This window comes from Sciurus vulgaris (genome assembly GCF_902686455.1).
Source record: "Sciurus vulgaris genome assembly, chromosome: 13".
Classification (NCBI taxonomy): Eukaryota; Metazoa; Chordata; class Mammalia; order Rodentia; family Sciuridae; genus Sciurus; species Sciurus vulgaris.
The window spans coordinates 60,462,474-60,480,130 of NC_136474.1; the positions used below are offsets into that span (position 1 = coordinate 60,462,474).

General features: G+C 38.5%; 1 protein-coding gene across 18 annotated transcripts in view; it reads left to right on the forward strand.

Moving 5' to 3' along the window:
- The window catches only part of DTNA (dystrobrevin alpha), a 357,757-nt gene that overhangs the window by 251,717 nt on the left and 88,383 nt on the right, over positions 1–17,657 (forward strand). For all 18 annotated transcript variants that reach the window (XM_079108515.1, XM_079108517.1, XM_079108514.1 and 15 more), the window contains one exon: positions 9,263–9,476. In XM_079108515.1, the coding sequence (XP_078964641.1) occupies positions 9,263–9,476 (214 nt within the window). The remainder of the gene's footprint in view (positions 1–9,262; positions 9,477–17,657) is intronic.

Here is a 17,657-nt window from a genome sequence, read left to right on the forward strand (position 1 = left end):
CCAACTAAAAACCCAACTAGGGCACTTGAATATGGGAAATGGTAAGACCACATTAGAAGCCCTGTGCACAATGACTAGCCTCAGGGGAGATAAGATACTAGGTCCTCATGCTTCTAAAGTCATTTAAAAAAATTAAAAAACTAAAGTTATTGAAAAAAAGGTAAAGTTATTCAGTACAAAATTAAACACTGGCAAGGAGAAATTAATTATTATTCATACCTTTCTTTGCATTTACTTTCCTTTATTATTTTTACAATCCTTGGTGCAATACTTTGAAAATAATAGGCTTAATAAATACTTGGCTCAATTGAATTTAGTTTAATTTGTAGTATGACAGCAACAGTGATTATGCCTCATTTTGAAAAATGATGCTGGTCTACAAACACAATTTGAGGAACACCGAATACTTTTTCCTAGTGGGTAATGGTTGTACTGCCAGGGCCTTTGAGAATTGGCATGATATTCGATTTGATTTTACACCAAAAATATGTTGTATACCTTTTCATTAAGCTTTATTACATCACCTTACCCAGGAAATTAAAGTGAATCTGAAATGTTATATTTCTAAGTTACGATGGAATCTGAAATGTTATATTTTTAAGTCACGATGCTTCTCTCCAAGGGTTAGTGATGAAAGCATATTTTGGGGAAGCTTGTGAGTTACTCCAGCATTGTTCATGTTCATATTTTATAAAGGTTTAGCAAATGACTAGTAATCAAAAATCTAAAAGTTGTGCTTTTGCCAACATTTCTTTTTGAATTCATTGTTTGGTTGATGTGAGTGATGGCTAATATCTGCAATGCAGTCACATCAAAATGTTGACCCTGGCAAAGCACACCGTTTACTGGTTCTTCCTTCCCAACAGATTTTAAAATAATATATTGTCATAAAAAGAGAGAAAGGTATATATTGTTATTTCTCCTCTACAAATGAAGATACACTTGAATCCCAGTCTACTGTCTCTTAGCCATTTTTTTCTCTATACAAGAAAACAGATAAATGCATACATTGGTTATCAACTAGCATGAATATCAAATCATGTTGTACACCTTGACTACATACAATTTATTTTTATTTTAATTAAATATTTAAAGTAAAAAGAAAAAACAGCTCATCGTAGCATGTTTAATACATTTATTTGCTTAATATCTCCATCTACCACATCTGAGGGACCTGCCTGTCTTTTACACTATAATTTTAGAACCCAAAACAGTACTTCTACACAGTAAGAGCTGAAAAAATACTTACTGCATGAAGAAAGTTTTAAGTCTCTGAAGTGGAAAGCTAAGGAAAAAGGTCAGTGAGCATCTACTTGAGGAATATGGAATTGTTCCTGCACTCCCTTACAATAAGGGGCTAAGTTCCTGGCCCCACTTCCCCTACCCCATCTCATGACACCTGACTCACATGTGAAGCCCCTTAAAAGTGTTTTTACTTAGTGTCCACTTGTCACTTAGAATACTAGATGAAACTTCCCATTTGAGAGTTACCACAAGAAAAAGACAATCATCCTTTAGTCCAAGGACCTCAAACTTTTGTTGATAACTACAAGAGCGACACTCCACAAGTAGCTCTTCTACAAAGGCACAAACGTATTTTTAAGAGTCTGCTATGCTAAAGAACACAATTTGCACTTCCAATGCCACATGTGAACTCATCAAAAATATTACCTAAACTTGGTTCTCATGTCCTGAAAAGTATGCTTACACTGGAAAATTTATGTGGGAAAAATGTTGCATAGAAGATCAGGAAATGTGCATCTGGGAAGGGGAGAATCAGATAAATTTTCAGGGAAAACGATCTATGTCCATTGTCATGGGACATGATGAGTAGGTTACCAGCAGGATTCCTGCACTTAGGTGCATGTCTCAGAGTGGGGAAAACAAGTTGACAAAATCTCAGACACCCCCCAACATCATTTTAAGCACAGGGTCAAGGATGAGGGCTGAGAGGGCATGTGCATAGGTGGGGGGGCACACGTGTGCACATACACTATCTGTATCTCAAGGATATATACATCCCCAATGCCATACCAATGAATTATATTCTTCCCAGCCTAAATGCAATTTGTTTCTCCTAATTAATGCAATCATGACCTTCCAAGAGATGTAAACTTTAAACTCCTCTTAAATAATATATGTATACATAATTACATGAATCATTTTTAAACTTAGTAACTTTAATTAATAGTAATCAGCCTCTTGCAACACATCTTACAACCTCTTAGGGCATACCAGCCTGTCTTCATGACAAAGGACTGAGGGTGACTGACTTTAAGTGGTGTTTCTTTAATGTGAATACAGACTGTATGGATATGTTAATAGGCAGCTTCGGAATCCCCTGGGCTGGGCTGGGGGCCTGAGATGCTGCATTTCTAAAAGCCTGTGCTTTTCTACTCCAAATGTGATGTCCAACCAGCATTTGCAGCAGTACCAGGGGTTCATTTTACAACATTGTATGTGATTCTGGTGTGCAGGCTAAGGTTGAGAATCATTTTTCTCCAGAAGGACAGAAGTTAAGTTACTCTAAAATGATTGTCCACTGGTCTTCTCCAGCTGCAAGCCCTTTGAGACCTTTCCAAAGGTTTGCAAATCAGTGATTGTCAAATCATCTGAAAAGTTTTGTCAAAAATTTTCTCACTTTCTTATCATATCGGAATCAGGAGATGATTGGGTTTGGGGTTGAGAATTTTTAGATCTCCAGGTGTTTTAGAAACAGGGCACCAAGCTTAAATTGGGTGACTTGAACCCAGCCTCTAAAATGTGGTTCAAGAAAAGATGGAACTGGACTCAATCCTGAAAAAGACTAAATCCAGAAGTTCTCTTTTGTTATCCCTGACCTCCCATATTTTACTCTATTTATGTGATTCCAATACTCCTAATAAACTTTATGACATCAATCATTTCTGTGAAGGTAGGAGTGGGTTTTATATATCTTATAAATTAATAGAAGTACACATGACTTCAGATCAGTGAGTGTTAACTTAGCCCCTTGTCATAAGGGAGTACAGGAACAATTTCCTATTCCTCAAGTAGATGCTCATTGGCCTTTTTCCTTAGCCTTCCATCTTAGAGACTTAAAACTTCTTTCATGCAGTTAAGTATTTATTTAGCCCTTACTGTGTGTTTGTTGAACCCCTATCATTTTAACACTTTCCCCAGCTATACTTAAATTAAAGTCATCCCTAACTATGAACTAAAGACTCCATGTTCTATTAAAATTGTGTAAGACATTAGCAGATAACAATCATTTCTTGATATGAATGAACTCTTCCCTACCCACCTATAACCCCTACTCCACCCTGACCTAGCCTTTTCTATCTGACATTACCTGAACTTGCAGCATACTATTGATGCTTTTTCTATTTACATTTATTTATAAGGAAAAACTCCTAGGTTTTAATAATTAATGACTGAAATCAATATTAATATCTTTAGTTTTCAGATTATATGAAGAGTTTAATACTGCTTATATAATAAGTAATGTATAATAACAGATACCTTATTTTGAAGGGGTTTGAAGTTTACATCTCTAAGAAATTCACTCATTGTGTTATGATTGTGTTCTTAATTAGAAGAAAAGGAAATTGCAGTTAGGCTGGGAATGAATGTATTTTGTTATTCTCTAGACACATAGAATACTTTAAGAATACATTTGGTTTATTCTCAATATGGTTAATGTTGACTAAGGAAATGTATTATTCAAACTGTTGCCTTACCACGTACATTAGTAAGAAATGTACACAGTTGTAGAGATAAGGGAGCCCCACTTCCTATTGACTGTTCCTACTGGCAGGTGTCTTATGATGCACCCTTAAAGCTTGATAGCTATTTAGTAAAATATGCCCAGTGCCATCTAGCGGTGTGTAATCGTCATTGCATATCCTAATTGTCCTCACTTTCTAAAGTTGATTTCAGAGCACAGCTAAGCATCATATATAAAATAGCTGTCAGACCTTTAAAACACACTTCTCAGTGTTCCTATTTAAATAAACAAAAGGTTTATAATACTTGTTTCTCAGTAATAATAATAACTAATATATATTGAATGCTTATTAGGCACTAAGCACTGAGGCATTATATGTATTATCTCATTCATCTCTCACAGTAACACTGTAATGGGGGAACTCTTTGTGTCTCCATTGCCCAAAGTCATATGGATAGCTGGTCGGGGAAGCCCAACAGAACCCAGGATCCTGCACCCTTCTGCACATGATTGTGATGGAGCCAGGAGGACAAGATAAGGCCACTGGAGCACTGTGTGCATGAGAAGGAGCTGCTTTTGAGTATGAGGAATCAGGTTTTAAGGAGAGTCACATGACAAGAAATGTGGCTTAAATTTTTTTCTGACTTTAAGGAAAGAAAGAAATGGAGATGGACAGGCAGGTAGTGGGAAGTAGCTAGAGTGTCTTGTAGTCCAGGTAAAAGACAGTGATATTTTCACCCAGGTGGGTGATAGTATGCAGAAAAACACTGCAATCATGCAGCATGTTAGTTCATTTATTTTCTAGGGATTGGCCCCATCACAAGGACATCGTAATCCCATTTTGAACCTGGTGCCTGAATGTAACAGTATGCCATAACCTCTGAGAGATCTGAGTGTTTATGAGCTCCCTGAGGCAGCACCCACATGTGCATTGTTTGCCTTTGAACCCCCAGGACCTACTACAGTGTCTTGCACACAATTATGAAAACTAGTTTTATTGTGATTATCCTCATAGTTATCCAGAACTAATACTTTATTTTCCTTATATTGAGGTCTTGAATGTACAGGGACACAAATATGGAGTGTAGTTATTTATTAATAACATTGTGATTTCTAGGTATTTTATTTCTTCATAAACAATAATAATTGTTTATTGTGACATGCCCTATTCCAAGTGTTCTCCAGACAGCATCTCATTTGATCCTCACTGTAACCATCTGAAGGGTAGTTGCTATTATCGGTCCCACTTTTCTAAGGTGAAAGATCAGAGAAGTTAAATCACTCCACTGATGATGCATCATGGATTCAAATCAATACCTGTGCATTTCTTCACAACTATATCTTATTGCTCCTTTAGAAATCAAATACATCCTTAGGAAACCCTGCTTCACTGTTGACTCACTTCTCTGTCATTTTCTCACTTAGTCAAGGGATATTGATTGAGCTCCCATGTTGTGTCAAACACTGTGACAGATAGAGATATGAACAGTGAACACACACAGTCTCTCCCTGCACTGGGCACATGCAGTACAGAAACGAGGCAACCGGCTGATCCACAGAGAGTATTTGCTAAGTGTTGTTGTGAGAAGAATGGGGTTCTCAGGTGGCACCCAGGACAAGTGGGAAACCTAGAGAGAGAGGATCCTGAAAGATATCCTTGGAGAAATGGTGTTGACACTGTATGATGGAGACACAGATGAGAAATAAGCAGAGGCCAGATTTAAAAAGTAAAACAAAAAAGTCACAAGCCATTTTGGGATTACAAATTAATGGGCAGTTATTACAGGACTTTAAGCAGTCTACAAGTGACTTGTCAGGTTTGTAATTCAGAAATATCACTCTGGCTGCTGTGTGTAGAAAGAATTGAAGTGGGTAAAGGACAAAGACAGAGAGGACTGATTCGGTTAACCTGGAAGAGCTCTGAAGAGCATCAGGTGATAGAGTTGGTGGTGGCCATGGGTGGTGGCCATGACGGCCCATGGCAATGGAGGGGCTAATGGAGGGGTGACATTGAATGGAATTCATGGGACTTGGTCATTGATAGGATCCAGGGATGAGATCCAGATTCCAGTTGGGGGAGGGAGAGGTGGTGCCATTCACCAGAGATGGGAACCCCAGCAGGTCATTTTGGTGGAGAAAGATGAGTGGAGGCTGTGCAAACTGAGGCTGCGCTGTGTGAGGGGCCTCCAGGTGGGCAGCTGGACACTCCTGTGGGCACGTATAATGATGGTCACTCCTGTAGACCTGTACGACTCCACTCCTGGCAATCCTGAGAGGATTCCCTCGCCTACAAAGGCCCAGCAGGAGAGGCATGGCCAGCCAGGTCCCTTCTCTCCACCAGCAGCTGTCTCCGGGGCAGGTAGCGCCCCTCACTGGACTCCAGTTCACAGTCTGCACCCCTCCTCAGAGGCCTGTTCCACATGATCCACAGCCAGCAGCCAGGTGAGAGCAGGCCAGCAGCCTGCTTCTCAGGGTAACCTGGGCATGGGGACCAGTGAGGACAACCAGCCAGATCTCATCATTATCACTGTTCTCTTTTCATCCTGCACCCAGATATATCTCCAAGGCTCAGATCCAGAGGATTCATAGATCAACTATGTAAGGAATAATTATAGACATCCCAGTTATTCCACTCGGTAATTAAAATAAACCAGTTCTCTTTATAAATATCATTTCTCTGATTGTGCCTTGCTTGAAAATTGAATACATAATGCTAAGAAATCCAAATAATTGGGATTGGGGTTGTGGCTTGGTGGTAGAGTGCCTGCCTAGCATGCATGAGGCTAGGTTCATTCCGTAGCACCACATTAAAAAAAAAAAGAAAAGAAAAGAAAGGAAAGGAAATTTAAAAACTAAATAAATAAAATAAAGGTATTGTGTCCATCTACAACTAAAAATATGTAAAAAAAAAAAAAAAAAAAAAAAAAAGAAATATAGGGCTGGGGAGATAGCTCAGTTGGTAAAGTGCTTGCCTTGCAAGAACAGGGCCCTGGGTTCGATCCCCAGCACCACAAATAAAAAAAAAAAAAAAAAAAAAAAAAAGAATATAAATAATTGCCTTGTTTGATATTTTTGATATACAGAAAAGATTGCATATTTGGACCCAAAGCAGACTTTTTCCAAATCTAATAAATCAGAATTTTTTAATCTAATTAATATTAAAGTATTTCCATTGGTAAATGATTTGTCTTACCAGTGAGCTTCAGCATTCCTTGCAGTTAAGCACAGTCTCTTCTCTTCATAACATAAAATATTATTTTAAGTAATTATTTTTTTTTATTTTTACAGATTGCATCATAAACAAATGGGGTACAACTATTCATTTCTCTGGTTGTACATGATGTAGTTAAAAGCAACAGCAAACATCCGAGTGAAGGACACAGTGAAGGTTCTATAAAACCTGTCTTTGTTAATTTCAAGATGTGCATAATCTGCTTACCTTTTTGGCCTCAAATGCATGTAAAGTTATTTATGAAAATAAAATTTTGGGATTTTATTTTCCATTATGCCTGTTTTGGTAACCAGGAGGTCTGGCCCTGGTCCCTCAGAACCCAAAAGTCCTACAGTTAAACCCAGCCTGGGAGAAAAGAATCTGACTTCAAGAAACTTTCTTTGTTGGTAATAAGGTCCTGCTATACCAAAAACAAGAAATCATAATATCTGTGCAGAGAAACAAAAGGAAAAGAGAGGAGACAATATTACACATCTTACAGTACAATACCAGGCACCCAATGTGGGCACTCAATAGATGTTAATTTTGTTTCTTAAATATAGTATCACAGTGAGCCAAAAGGTGGCAGATAAAAACTAGGGAGTTGTTGAGAAAAAAAACTTAGGTGGTGGACATATTTCTCAAGGACTGAAATGTGAATATATTTTATTGAGAAAAGACAAAATATTTATTTGCATATGCAAAAGTGCAATGAAAAGTGAACCTAAAACTTGGTGAAGATGTGGAGGAACTGAAGTGGAACGCTTGTACTGCTAATGGAAATATGGGAAATACTTGAAAAGTTTCTTTAAAATTAAATATATACCTACTATACAACCCTGCCTCTTCATTTCTAAGTATTTACAAAGAGAAATGGAAGCATTTGTCTCTCAAAAGGCTTGTACATTATCATAGCAACTCCATTCATCCCAACCAAAAAACTGGATCAACTCAAATGTCCATCCATAGGCGAGGTGATAATCAAATTGTGATATATCATGTAATCCCAGTGGCTCTGGAGGCTGAGGTAGGTGGATCGCAAGTTCAAAGCCAGACTCAGCAACTTAGAAAGTCCCTAAGCATCTTAGCAAGACCCCGTCTCAAAATGAAAATAAAAAGGGCTGGGGATGTGGCTTAGTGGTTAAGCACACCTGGCTTCAATCCCTGGCACACACACAAAAAAAATTGAGCTATCCATATAGTGGAAAACTACTCAGCAATGAAAAGGAGCCCACTACTGATTCTGAAACAGCATAGATGAATCTCAAAATAGTTACACTAGGACTGGGGTTGTGCTCAGTGGTAGAGTACTTGCCTAGCACGTGTGAGGCACTGGGTTCAATTCCCAGCACTACATTAAAAAACTAAATAAACCACATAAAGGTATTGTGTCCATTTACAAATAAAAATATTTAAAAAATAGTTACACTAAGTAAAAGCATCCAGATGAAAAAACAGTACATACTGTATGATTCCAATTTTTTAAATTCCAGAAAATTGTGGCCTTCTTGTTGGGAATGGATTACAAGGGAGCGCAAAGAAATTCTTGGGGTGGTGGACTTCTTATCTATCCACCATTATCTTTGTGGTAGTGATGGTTTCCAGGATGTATAAAAATACTTAAGAACAAACAGGGAAAAACAGAAACAGATTTCTTGACTATCCTAATGAAAGCGACCATGACTCAAGTTAGATTAGCTAGTCAATAATGGAAGGGAGAAACTGCTTGTTCTTGACCAGCGTAGCCAGTGATCTCTGACTTCATTCTGCTGCTGCACTGCATAAATAATTTTTCCTTTTTCCCTTGTTTTCCTAGGTAGAAAAACTTAACTTTCCTTTGTTTTTTTAATTTCAAACTACATACTACTAGAAATATATACAAAAGAATGAAGACATTTTAAATATTCAAATGCACTTTGTCTATCCTTTCAGCCACTTAGAATGAAGATTCTGGTCTTCTTTTCTTTTTGAGGGTCACCGTGTATATGAAAATGCTTTCATCCGGATAGACTCGGATTCAAAGTCCAGCTTTGCCCTTGACTGGCCTTGCACCATCGCACCTGTCAGTTAACTTCCCCAATGCTCAGTTTTCTTACAGGCAACATGAGGATAATAGCTGTATTTCAAGGGCTGTCTACTGCAGTATTCTGTAAACCGTTGCTTGCTGTTAAATATTGTACCTCAAGTCTTAAAGATCGGGCACTGGGTCCATGTATTTGTGCTGACCCCTACAACAGCAGGACACATGAGGAGTCTAGAGAAACCTGGGCAGATGGACATGTAAAGTAATGTATTTGCCTTTCCATGCACTTTGGGCTGATGTGTTGACTCTGTTTTAATTGCAGTGCACCTGGTGGACATTTGGAATGTCATAGAAGCACTGCGGGAAAATGCTCTGAACAACCTGGACCCAAACATAGAGCTGAATGTGGCCCGCCTGGAGGCTGTGCTCTCCACCATTTTTTACCAGCTTAACAAACGGATGCCAACCACTCACCAAATCCACGTGGAGCAGTCCATCAGCCTCCTGCTTAACTTCCTGCTGGCAGCCTTTGATCCGTAAGCTCCATCTGACTGTCACTTGCTCTCTATATGTTTGGTTTCCATTTCTCTTGGCTCTTTCCTTGGTTATTTTCTCCAATAATTTTCTAGAGTAACTATCTCTTTTCTCTTCATCAGATGCTTATGTCAATAAAGATTCCATGTGATTGACAGAAACTTTAAAGGCTGCAGAAAAGACTAGAGAGTAAATACAGTGCCACAGGAATGTGAGAACAATTGTGTTTTATGAGCTGACCTTTATTTAACTCATCCCACACTACCTCGCAGCTATGGACGCTCAAGAGTGTGGTGTGACGGTGTTCCTGTGGAGAGATTTAATGAAGCGTGAAGTAGGAAGATGTTTTTAACTCTCTTCTCCGCAAATTGTCTAAGACAGTGTTTCTGAGGTGTCATAACAAGACCCTAGAGCAGATGGGAAAGAAATTGAAAAGGGTTTCTTGACTAGCCTAGTCAAAGTAACCATGACTTGCACTAAATGGACTGGTCAATTATGTGGCACCATAAAACAGTGCATGCTGTTCACAGAGCACAGTTGAAACTCAGCCTCATTATAGTATAATTCCCCCTCGTAGAATCAGAGAATTTCAGAGCTGGCTGACATCTTCAAGACTGTTCATCCAGATCTCTCATTTTACAGACGAAGGAACTGAAGCACAAAGAGATTGTCACTTATCCAGTGTCTCACAGCATGTTAGTGGCAGAGTGGGGACTTAGGTATTCAGCTAAGGTTTCTTTTCCAGGGCGCATGTGACAGCACCATGAAAGGTGAAAACTCCACTGAATCACATTATCAGCCCTAGATTTCAAAAGGGCTTTTGCCTTTTTGTTACTGTGACCAAGTCTGGACATACCATCACTACCTCCACTTTCACTACCTATTTTGAATATTAAAAAGGGAAATTGCTAACCTGACCTTTTAGCACATTGTAAGACGCTCTGAAGGTCTTGTTCAGTCTGCTTGTCTGCCCAGTGCTTGGGAGCATTCAACCCAGCAGTGGAGACGTTCAGTCAGGTTAATGTCATTATGCTACTCAATCAAAGTCACCAACTGTCACGTTGCAACCTAGAGTGGTAACAGAATTGTCCCTGCTTGGTTTTACCAGCATACCTTATTGTCTCCATGATGGTCACATTGTAAGCTGAAATAAGCAATTTTAAAATGAGTCGTCCAACTCGGTAGACTCCTTGCTTCTTCTCTGCAGACTTCAGTAATAGATGTTCTGCTCTGGCCCGATTGCTATGGTAACTGAGTGGTGAGACAGGTAGAAAGGGCTGTGGTTCCACATGACAAGCAGAGAATGGAACCAGACCATGGAATTTCTACAACACCTTTTCTGTCTTGGCCTCTTAAAATGAACGTGGCAGCTCTCAGACTCTCCGTTAAAGACTACATGGGACTTATTTGTTATGCATGTATATTAGTCACCTTTCTATCACTGTGACAGGACATCTGAGATAGTCAAAAAAGAGGAAAGATTTTCTTTTTCTTTTTTTTTTTGACTTAGGTTTCAGAGGGCCACACTTGGCCCCATTACTTTTGGACCTGTGATGATGCAGTACCTCATGATGGAGGCATGTGGCAGAGAAATTCTATTCACCTTATGGTGACGGGAAAGCAAAGAGAGAGAGGAAGAGACCGGGGTCCCAGTCCCTTCAAAGGCACATCCCTGTTATGGTATTCCCCAAAAAGCTCATGCAGGAATGTTCAGTGGTGAAATGATTAGATTATGCGAACTACAAACTAATAGGTGGATTAATTCATTTAATGGATTAATAATTTAAAAGTACTACTTGGTGGTAACTGTAGGCAGGTGGGATGTGGCTAGAGAAGTAGGTCACTGGGGATGTGTTTTTGGGGATTGCACTTTGTCCCTGCTCTACATCCCCCATCTCTCTCTCTCCCTCTCTCTCTATCTGCATCTTGGCTTTCAAGAGTTAAACAGTTTACTTCTGCCACATCCTTCCACTATAAAGTTTTGCCTCATCTCAGAGCAGTGGAGTCCATTGACCAAGGACTGAATCTCTGAAACCATGAGCCTAAAATAAACGTCCCTCCTTCAAGTTGTTCTTATCAGGTATGTTGTTGGTCACAGTGACAAAAAGCTGAATAACACCCCCAGTGACCTAACTTCCTTCCACTAGGCCCCACATTTTAAAGGTTCCACTCTCTCCAGTGGCACCGGTTGGTGACCAAGCCCTTAGCATTCAGGCCTTTGGGAGACACTAAGATCCAAATCATAACAAAGTGTAACAATGGAAAATATAAAAAATGAAATATAATTTCCCACTAAGTTCTGGATTATTACTGAAAGATTCACAGGGAATCCAAGTTAAGTAATAATTTGTACCCACTCCATAAATACAGAATCAGGGCTGGATTAATAGTAAGAGAGCAGGTGTTCTGTGAAATATATGGGACTCCAACTGAAAGAGCTAGATGTTTCACTATTATTTAGAAATATTGATTAAATCATTATAAAACATAGCCATAAATATTCCCTAACTAGCCACTGATCATATGGCTGAATCACTGCAAGACTAATGAATGCTAAATTTAAGGGCTATCCCAAGGTAAGGAGCAAGTCACAGAATATTCACAAGAAATGTTTATTTTTTTACCTACTTTTCTTACAGATAGGAAGACCCCTAGTGTGTATTTCCCTAATCTCCATTGTAGATTTATAAACACATCCACATTGAGAGGTCTCATTGCAGAGATTTTTAGACACATCCACATTGAAACCCAAGTCTGGAGGTACCTCTGCTATCTCTCTCTCGGCAGAGCAAATGCATGTAGGCAATTCTACTGGTACTCAAATTTTCCATCCAATTGTTTTTGGAATTATAATGTGAAATGTAAGCCATTAGAAAGTATAATTAATGGGAAATGTAACTTAGAAGTGAATGTAACCAGAAAACCTTAGGAATAAAATCAGTGTCTGACTCTATTTCTTATAACAGTCAACTTCTGTTTACCCAAATGAGCTCCAGTATGGAAACCTGAACTTCCTACTACCCGAAACTGAGCCCAAGTGTTTAAGACAAACTTCTATATTTTGGCAAATATGAATGAGTCTGATACTAGTAAAACAAAGATGTACTGTTGCTGTTGTAGAATCACTAAACATTTAGAGGATTTTATTCTATTGCTACTTGGACATATTTAAAACATAAGAATTGTTTCAAAATGAAAAACAGAGATGCCTTAAGAAGGTGGACCCTAAAGAGACAATGTTTTAAAAAGAATAGCAATTTAAACTTATAAAGAATAAGAACTCACATTCAAAGAAACTTGCTCATTCTTTTGGCAGTGTCTTAAAATTCATCAGACCCACCCAGCTGGACTCTGAAATAATGATCAAATCCCACTTCACATAGAGGTATCCCTGGAAACCAGATTCACCTTCCTACAACCATAATTCCCCAAGAATAGCACTTCATACACCCCCAAAAAATCTGGACCTCAGTTCCCATACAAGGATGCTTCCTGCAGATAGTCATGTTTCATAGCTGCAAGGTTCCTCTGTTCTTTGGCCTAGTAGGACTCTTAGAAGACAGGGTACATAGTGACATCTGTAGGATACTTGCATGAAGTTAGGAGATAGTACTTGACCCCAGTGGCCTATGCCAGGGCTTGCCATTATGTCACTAAAGAGACAGTTTTTCTGAGTCTTGAACATATATGTTCCTCCTGACTTTCCTCATAATGGCTATTTCCCTGAGAACAGGGGTCACCTAGGAAACAATTAGAGCCAACTTCCAGGCAGATCTTTCCCACAATCATTAGCTATCTGTTCTAGGGTAACTAGGGAAGTAGATTGGTATGCCTGGGAAGGATGGGGAAAAGAGCTGGCAGAAGATGGAAATGGGGCCTAACAGGGAAAAGATATATTAGGAAATAGCCAGAGCTTGGGCCAGTGTCTTCCTCTTGTGTCTTTCCTCTCTGTACCCCAGAAACCAGCCAGTGACCTTCCCCTGTCTGCTGGCAAAAGCCGTACATCTGCAGCACTCTCCTTCAGAATCCTCTAACACTGACAACAGCTTTGCTCTCATGTCCCAATGGGGAAAATAAATCTCCTTGAAGTGTTCTAAGGCTCTTTACTGCTGTTGTTATTGTTTTTGAGGAAGTAAAGAATACCTCAAAAAAGAAAAAATAGAGAAAAAACTTACAAGATAAAAACAATTCTTCAAAGTCTGTAATAAGCAACCTTTTGGAGATGTGTGGTCACAAACTCTGATGCTTTATGGAGCCCTTTGCTTTTCATGGTCAAATTGATCACCTTTCCCAGGTCCCACTGTTCCTTGTACAAAATTCTCCTGTTCTCTTACAGCACATGTCTCATCATTTTCTGGGTGGGACTATGGCTTTTTCTTTTATGCACCATTCCTGAGACCATGTCTCCAGTTCAAGAATGGAATTGATGAGTGAAAATCAAAGATTAACCTTTTGTCTTAGCTCTCATTACATGAATGTTTTAAAATTCTTTTTTCAAGATTAAGTTCTCCTTAATCTCCATTATATTACCAAGATCATTGAGTCCTGGTTACTCAAATCCATACCCTCTGTACCATGTTTTCATGGTTACTAATGTGGGTGATTTTGTTTTCACAACTTTCAATGGGCTTCTCTTATTTTCTTCCTACTTCCCTAGGAATCACTAATAACTTCAGTCTTAGTTTTATTTCAATTCAATAGGATCTCTCTTCTTAGGTCAATTTCTCAAAGATTATGTGGCAGTGGCCTTGTTTTTAGCAAATATCATTTCCACTTATCTTCAGTCACTCAAAATTCATAGTGGGTCAGTAATAAGTATTAAAGGTAACTGATTTTCTTATTTGCAGGGGTCAAGTTGTATTTTTAATGCCAGTTCTTTAATTATAATAATAATATGATAGTTGTAATAGCTAAGAAGCACTCAACATTTACTGTGTGCCAATAATCTTACTAATTTAGCACTCTATTATTACAATGTTCCAGGTTGAGGAGGTGATGAAGCCAAGACATAAAGAGGTTAAATAATTTGCAGGTCATACAGCTTCATACTGCATGGAATGAATGGAAAAAAAGATCATTTTGTTTCAGGAATTGGTTTTAATTCTGCTCCAGTATGCTTTCTCTTTCATTTTTAAAATATGAGAATGAATACACTTTTTTTCTCCCAGACTTACCCAGCTTATTACAGAATATTAGTATTATGCTCACATTCATAACCTTTCCAGTTTGAGGTATTTAGACATATTTGACAGAATGTATGTGGACGAAATATTTGTACTTAACAAATTTTATGTTGTAACATGAGAGTCAGTTTTATGACAACTACCCAGAACAACAAATCCATCACGTGATGTATGTAGAGAATACAAAATCCTGGCATTTTTCTTTCTGTGTGACATATCACCCCTTGCTGAGCCATGTAAACAATCATTCCCACTTATGAGCCCCTACACCAGGAAAGGGACCCTGGCACTGTTTCAAATGCAGAGGGATGAAATGATCTTGGAACTTTGCCAAATTTCTTCTGTCTTTTAAATTTTAAAAATTCTCTTGATATTTAATGTAAGAAGCACATAGTCATTTCTCTGTTTGCCAACAAAATGTACTGTTCATGTTTGAGACTGTGTGAATGTGCAGCAGCAAAGGAAAGAGAGAAGAGTTACATAAAACCAAATGTTCTTCTTTTCTATTATCTATACAGCTAAAACCAGGTATTTAAAAGTGTTTACTTAGCTTGGTGATTTTTTTCTTAGCACATCTTAAATTCAAGGTGTCCATAGAATGTTCTCCCCTAGTAAATAAAATTTTAATCTGTTGAAAAATACTTTGTTCAAGATTCCTACTTGCGGCTAAAATGGAACCTTTTTCCAAAGAATTTACACAATTGTAAATAAATTCAACATCCTAAAATGTCACTCATCTTTTATCCAAGTTATACTTTGAATGAGTGGCAGATGGAATTTTAAGAGAAGCTTGGGAACATTCCAATGTATTAACCCCTCCCATTCTAGATAACCTCCTGGCAAGCTCACCTGTCCTTACCTGGCCCAGGGCTAGGAAGAATTCTTCTCCCAAGGGTTTTGCTGGCATTGTAGAAAACCCAGAGGGATGTCAGGGCCATAAAGAGTTTCTGTTTGTTCACAGGTTAACTTCACTATCCCCAGACAAGACTAGGTCATCACTTCTGAATTCAAGGCATCCTGTAACTGTATGATCAGATATTAAGGACTATAAAGTAGATCACTGTAATTTTACTCACTTTGTTTTTCTCAATATAAATACCCACAGTAAATCAGAAAGTTTCTTTGCATTTGTGCATTCATTAATTTAACTAACATGTTGAGAGCTTGCTAGGTGCTAGATGCTGTGATAGGCTGGAGATAAACGATAAAAAGACAAGATGATGTGACACGAGATGCCCTTGAGTCTGGCTCCGATGCGGGTGGGGGTTGTATTAAAATTAACAGTTCCTTACTTTTTCCCCATAGGCTGTCAGCAAATGGAGGGTAGAAACCTTTTCTTCTTTATCTGTTTATCCCCAACTTCTGGGACAATGCCAATAAATATTTAGTGAGCGACTACATGAGTGATCTCTATGAGCAAAATAATCCCAGATAAAGAAATGTGTCATGACAGAGGCATGTTGTGGAGGCATGGGGGAGGATGCAATTCTCAATTAATTAAGCCACCAAAGTGTGTGAGAAAGAGCAATTTGAGTGCTGTGCATCTGCTTATCAAAAATGCTTATCAAATGTTTTTGTAAAATATGTTGGTAAAAGAAGAGCTTCTGATTTTAGCACTCTTATATAGAAAAATAATTTCTTCAGCCTGTTCAAGAAAGAATGAGTCAGAATTCAGCTCTCACTTTGAGGACGAAAGATTTATCTCAGGATTCTGTTGCTTCAAGTAGGAAACTCTCTTGGCAATTTGTAGAAAATGTACTGTTCTGAGGTCAGCCTGGCATCCCAGGTAATGGAAAACCCAGCCCAGAGTAAAGCAGTTACTCACTTTTTATTATGATGAGTCAAACTTTAAGCCATGTTTTCTTGAGACACTCTGCAACTAACCATATATATTTTAGCCAAAGGGTAAGTGCTTGCCTCTTTCCATTTCCAATCAGTTGTGCCCTGGGAGAACTGGCAAGTATCTCGATACAACAACAAAGTGGAAAGCGAAATAAAAGAGTTAAAGAAACATTGATTTATGGAGGAATTTCAGTTTTGTGCCTTTGATAATTTACTTAGATTAACCTAATTCTCCAAAACACCTTATTGGGTATTCATTAAAACCATAGGAACAATTTAATTGGATATTTTTGGATCTCAAGCCAGAACAGGAAAGTAACGTTCGCACAAGAAAAAACTCTGGGATAATTGGCTTAAAACCAGAATATATTCAATAATGTCAAAAAAACAGTAATGGAAACAAGGAATAAAGCATGCATTGTGTCCTGTCTCCATTGAAAGGGAAAACCCAAGAATAAGTAAAATCTTATTGTTTTTTCAGATAAAATTATTTTAATAAAAATGATATGCTAATCACAGTTTCTTTTTAAAGCTCTTACTGTGCCTTTACACTACCACGGAATCAATTGCACTAGCAACTTTAATTCATGAAGAAAAGTTTGCACGGTCCAGTCTTTGATTACTGACTCCTAAGTCTGTGACTCTAATGCGTACACTCAAACACAGGAGGTGACAATCAGAACTGCTTCTGAAACTGAAGGTGTGCTCTCACAGTTTTTCCTAAGAGTATAGCCTTTTGTTGTACTGTTCCCAGTGTTGCCTGCTGCCAGATTGTTTGACCTTCCAGCCCTAGGGACAAACTGAGTGTTAATCTCCTCAGGTCTGCTTCGTGAGTTGTGGCTGATCACCAGCATCCCATTGGGGCAGTATACTACTTTAGTCTTGAGGCATTCAGACTCATTTTGGAACAATATGCTTCTATTCTGCTCCTTTGCATAAGACTCTTGGGAGTTTCCTGTTATCTATCTTAATGAGTCTGTCTTTCCATTCCCAGACACCTAAGAGATCTTGCTGACTGTTCATAAATCAAACCAGGGTCCAACTAATGACAATCTCTGGTGAACATAGCTCTCACAGTCTCCATGTGGAGTGTACCAGCTTCTCTCTATTCCTTGCTTCCTGGGTCAATGCCAATTCCTTTTTCACAACAAAATAGGT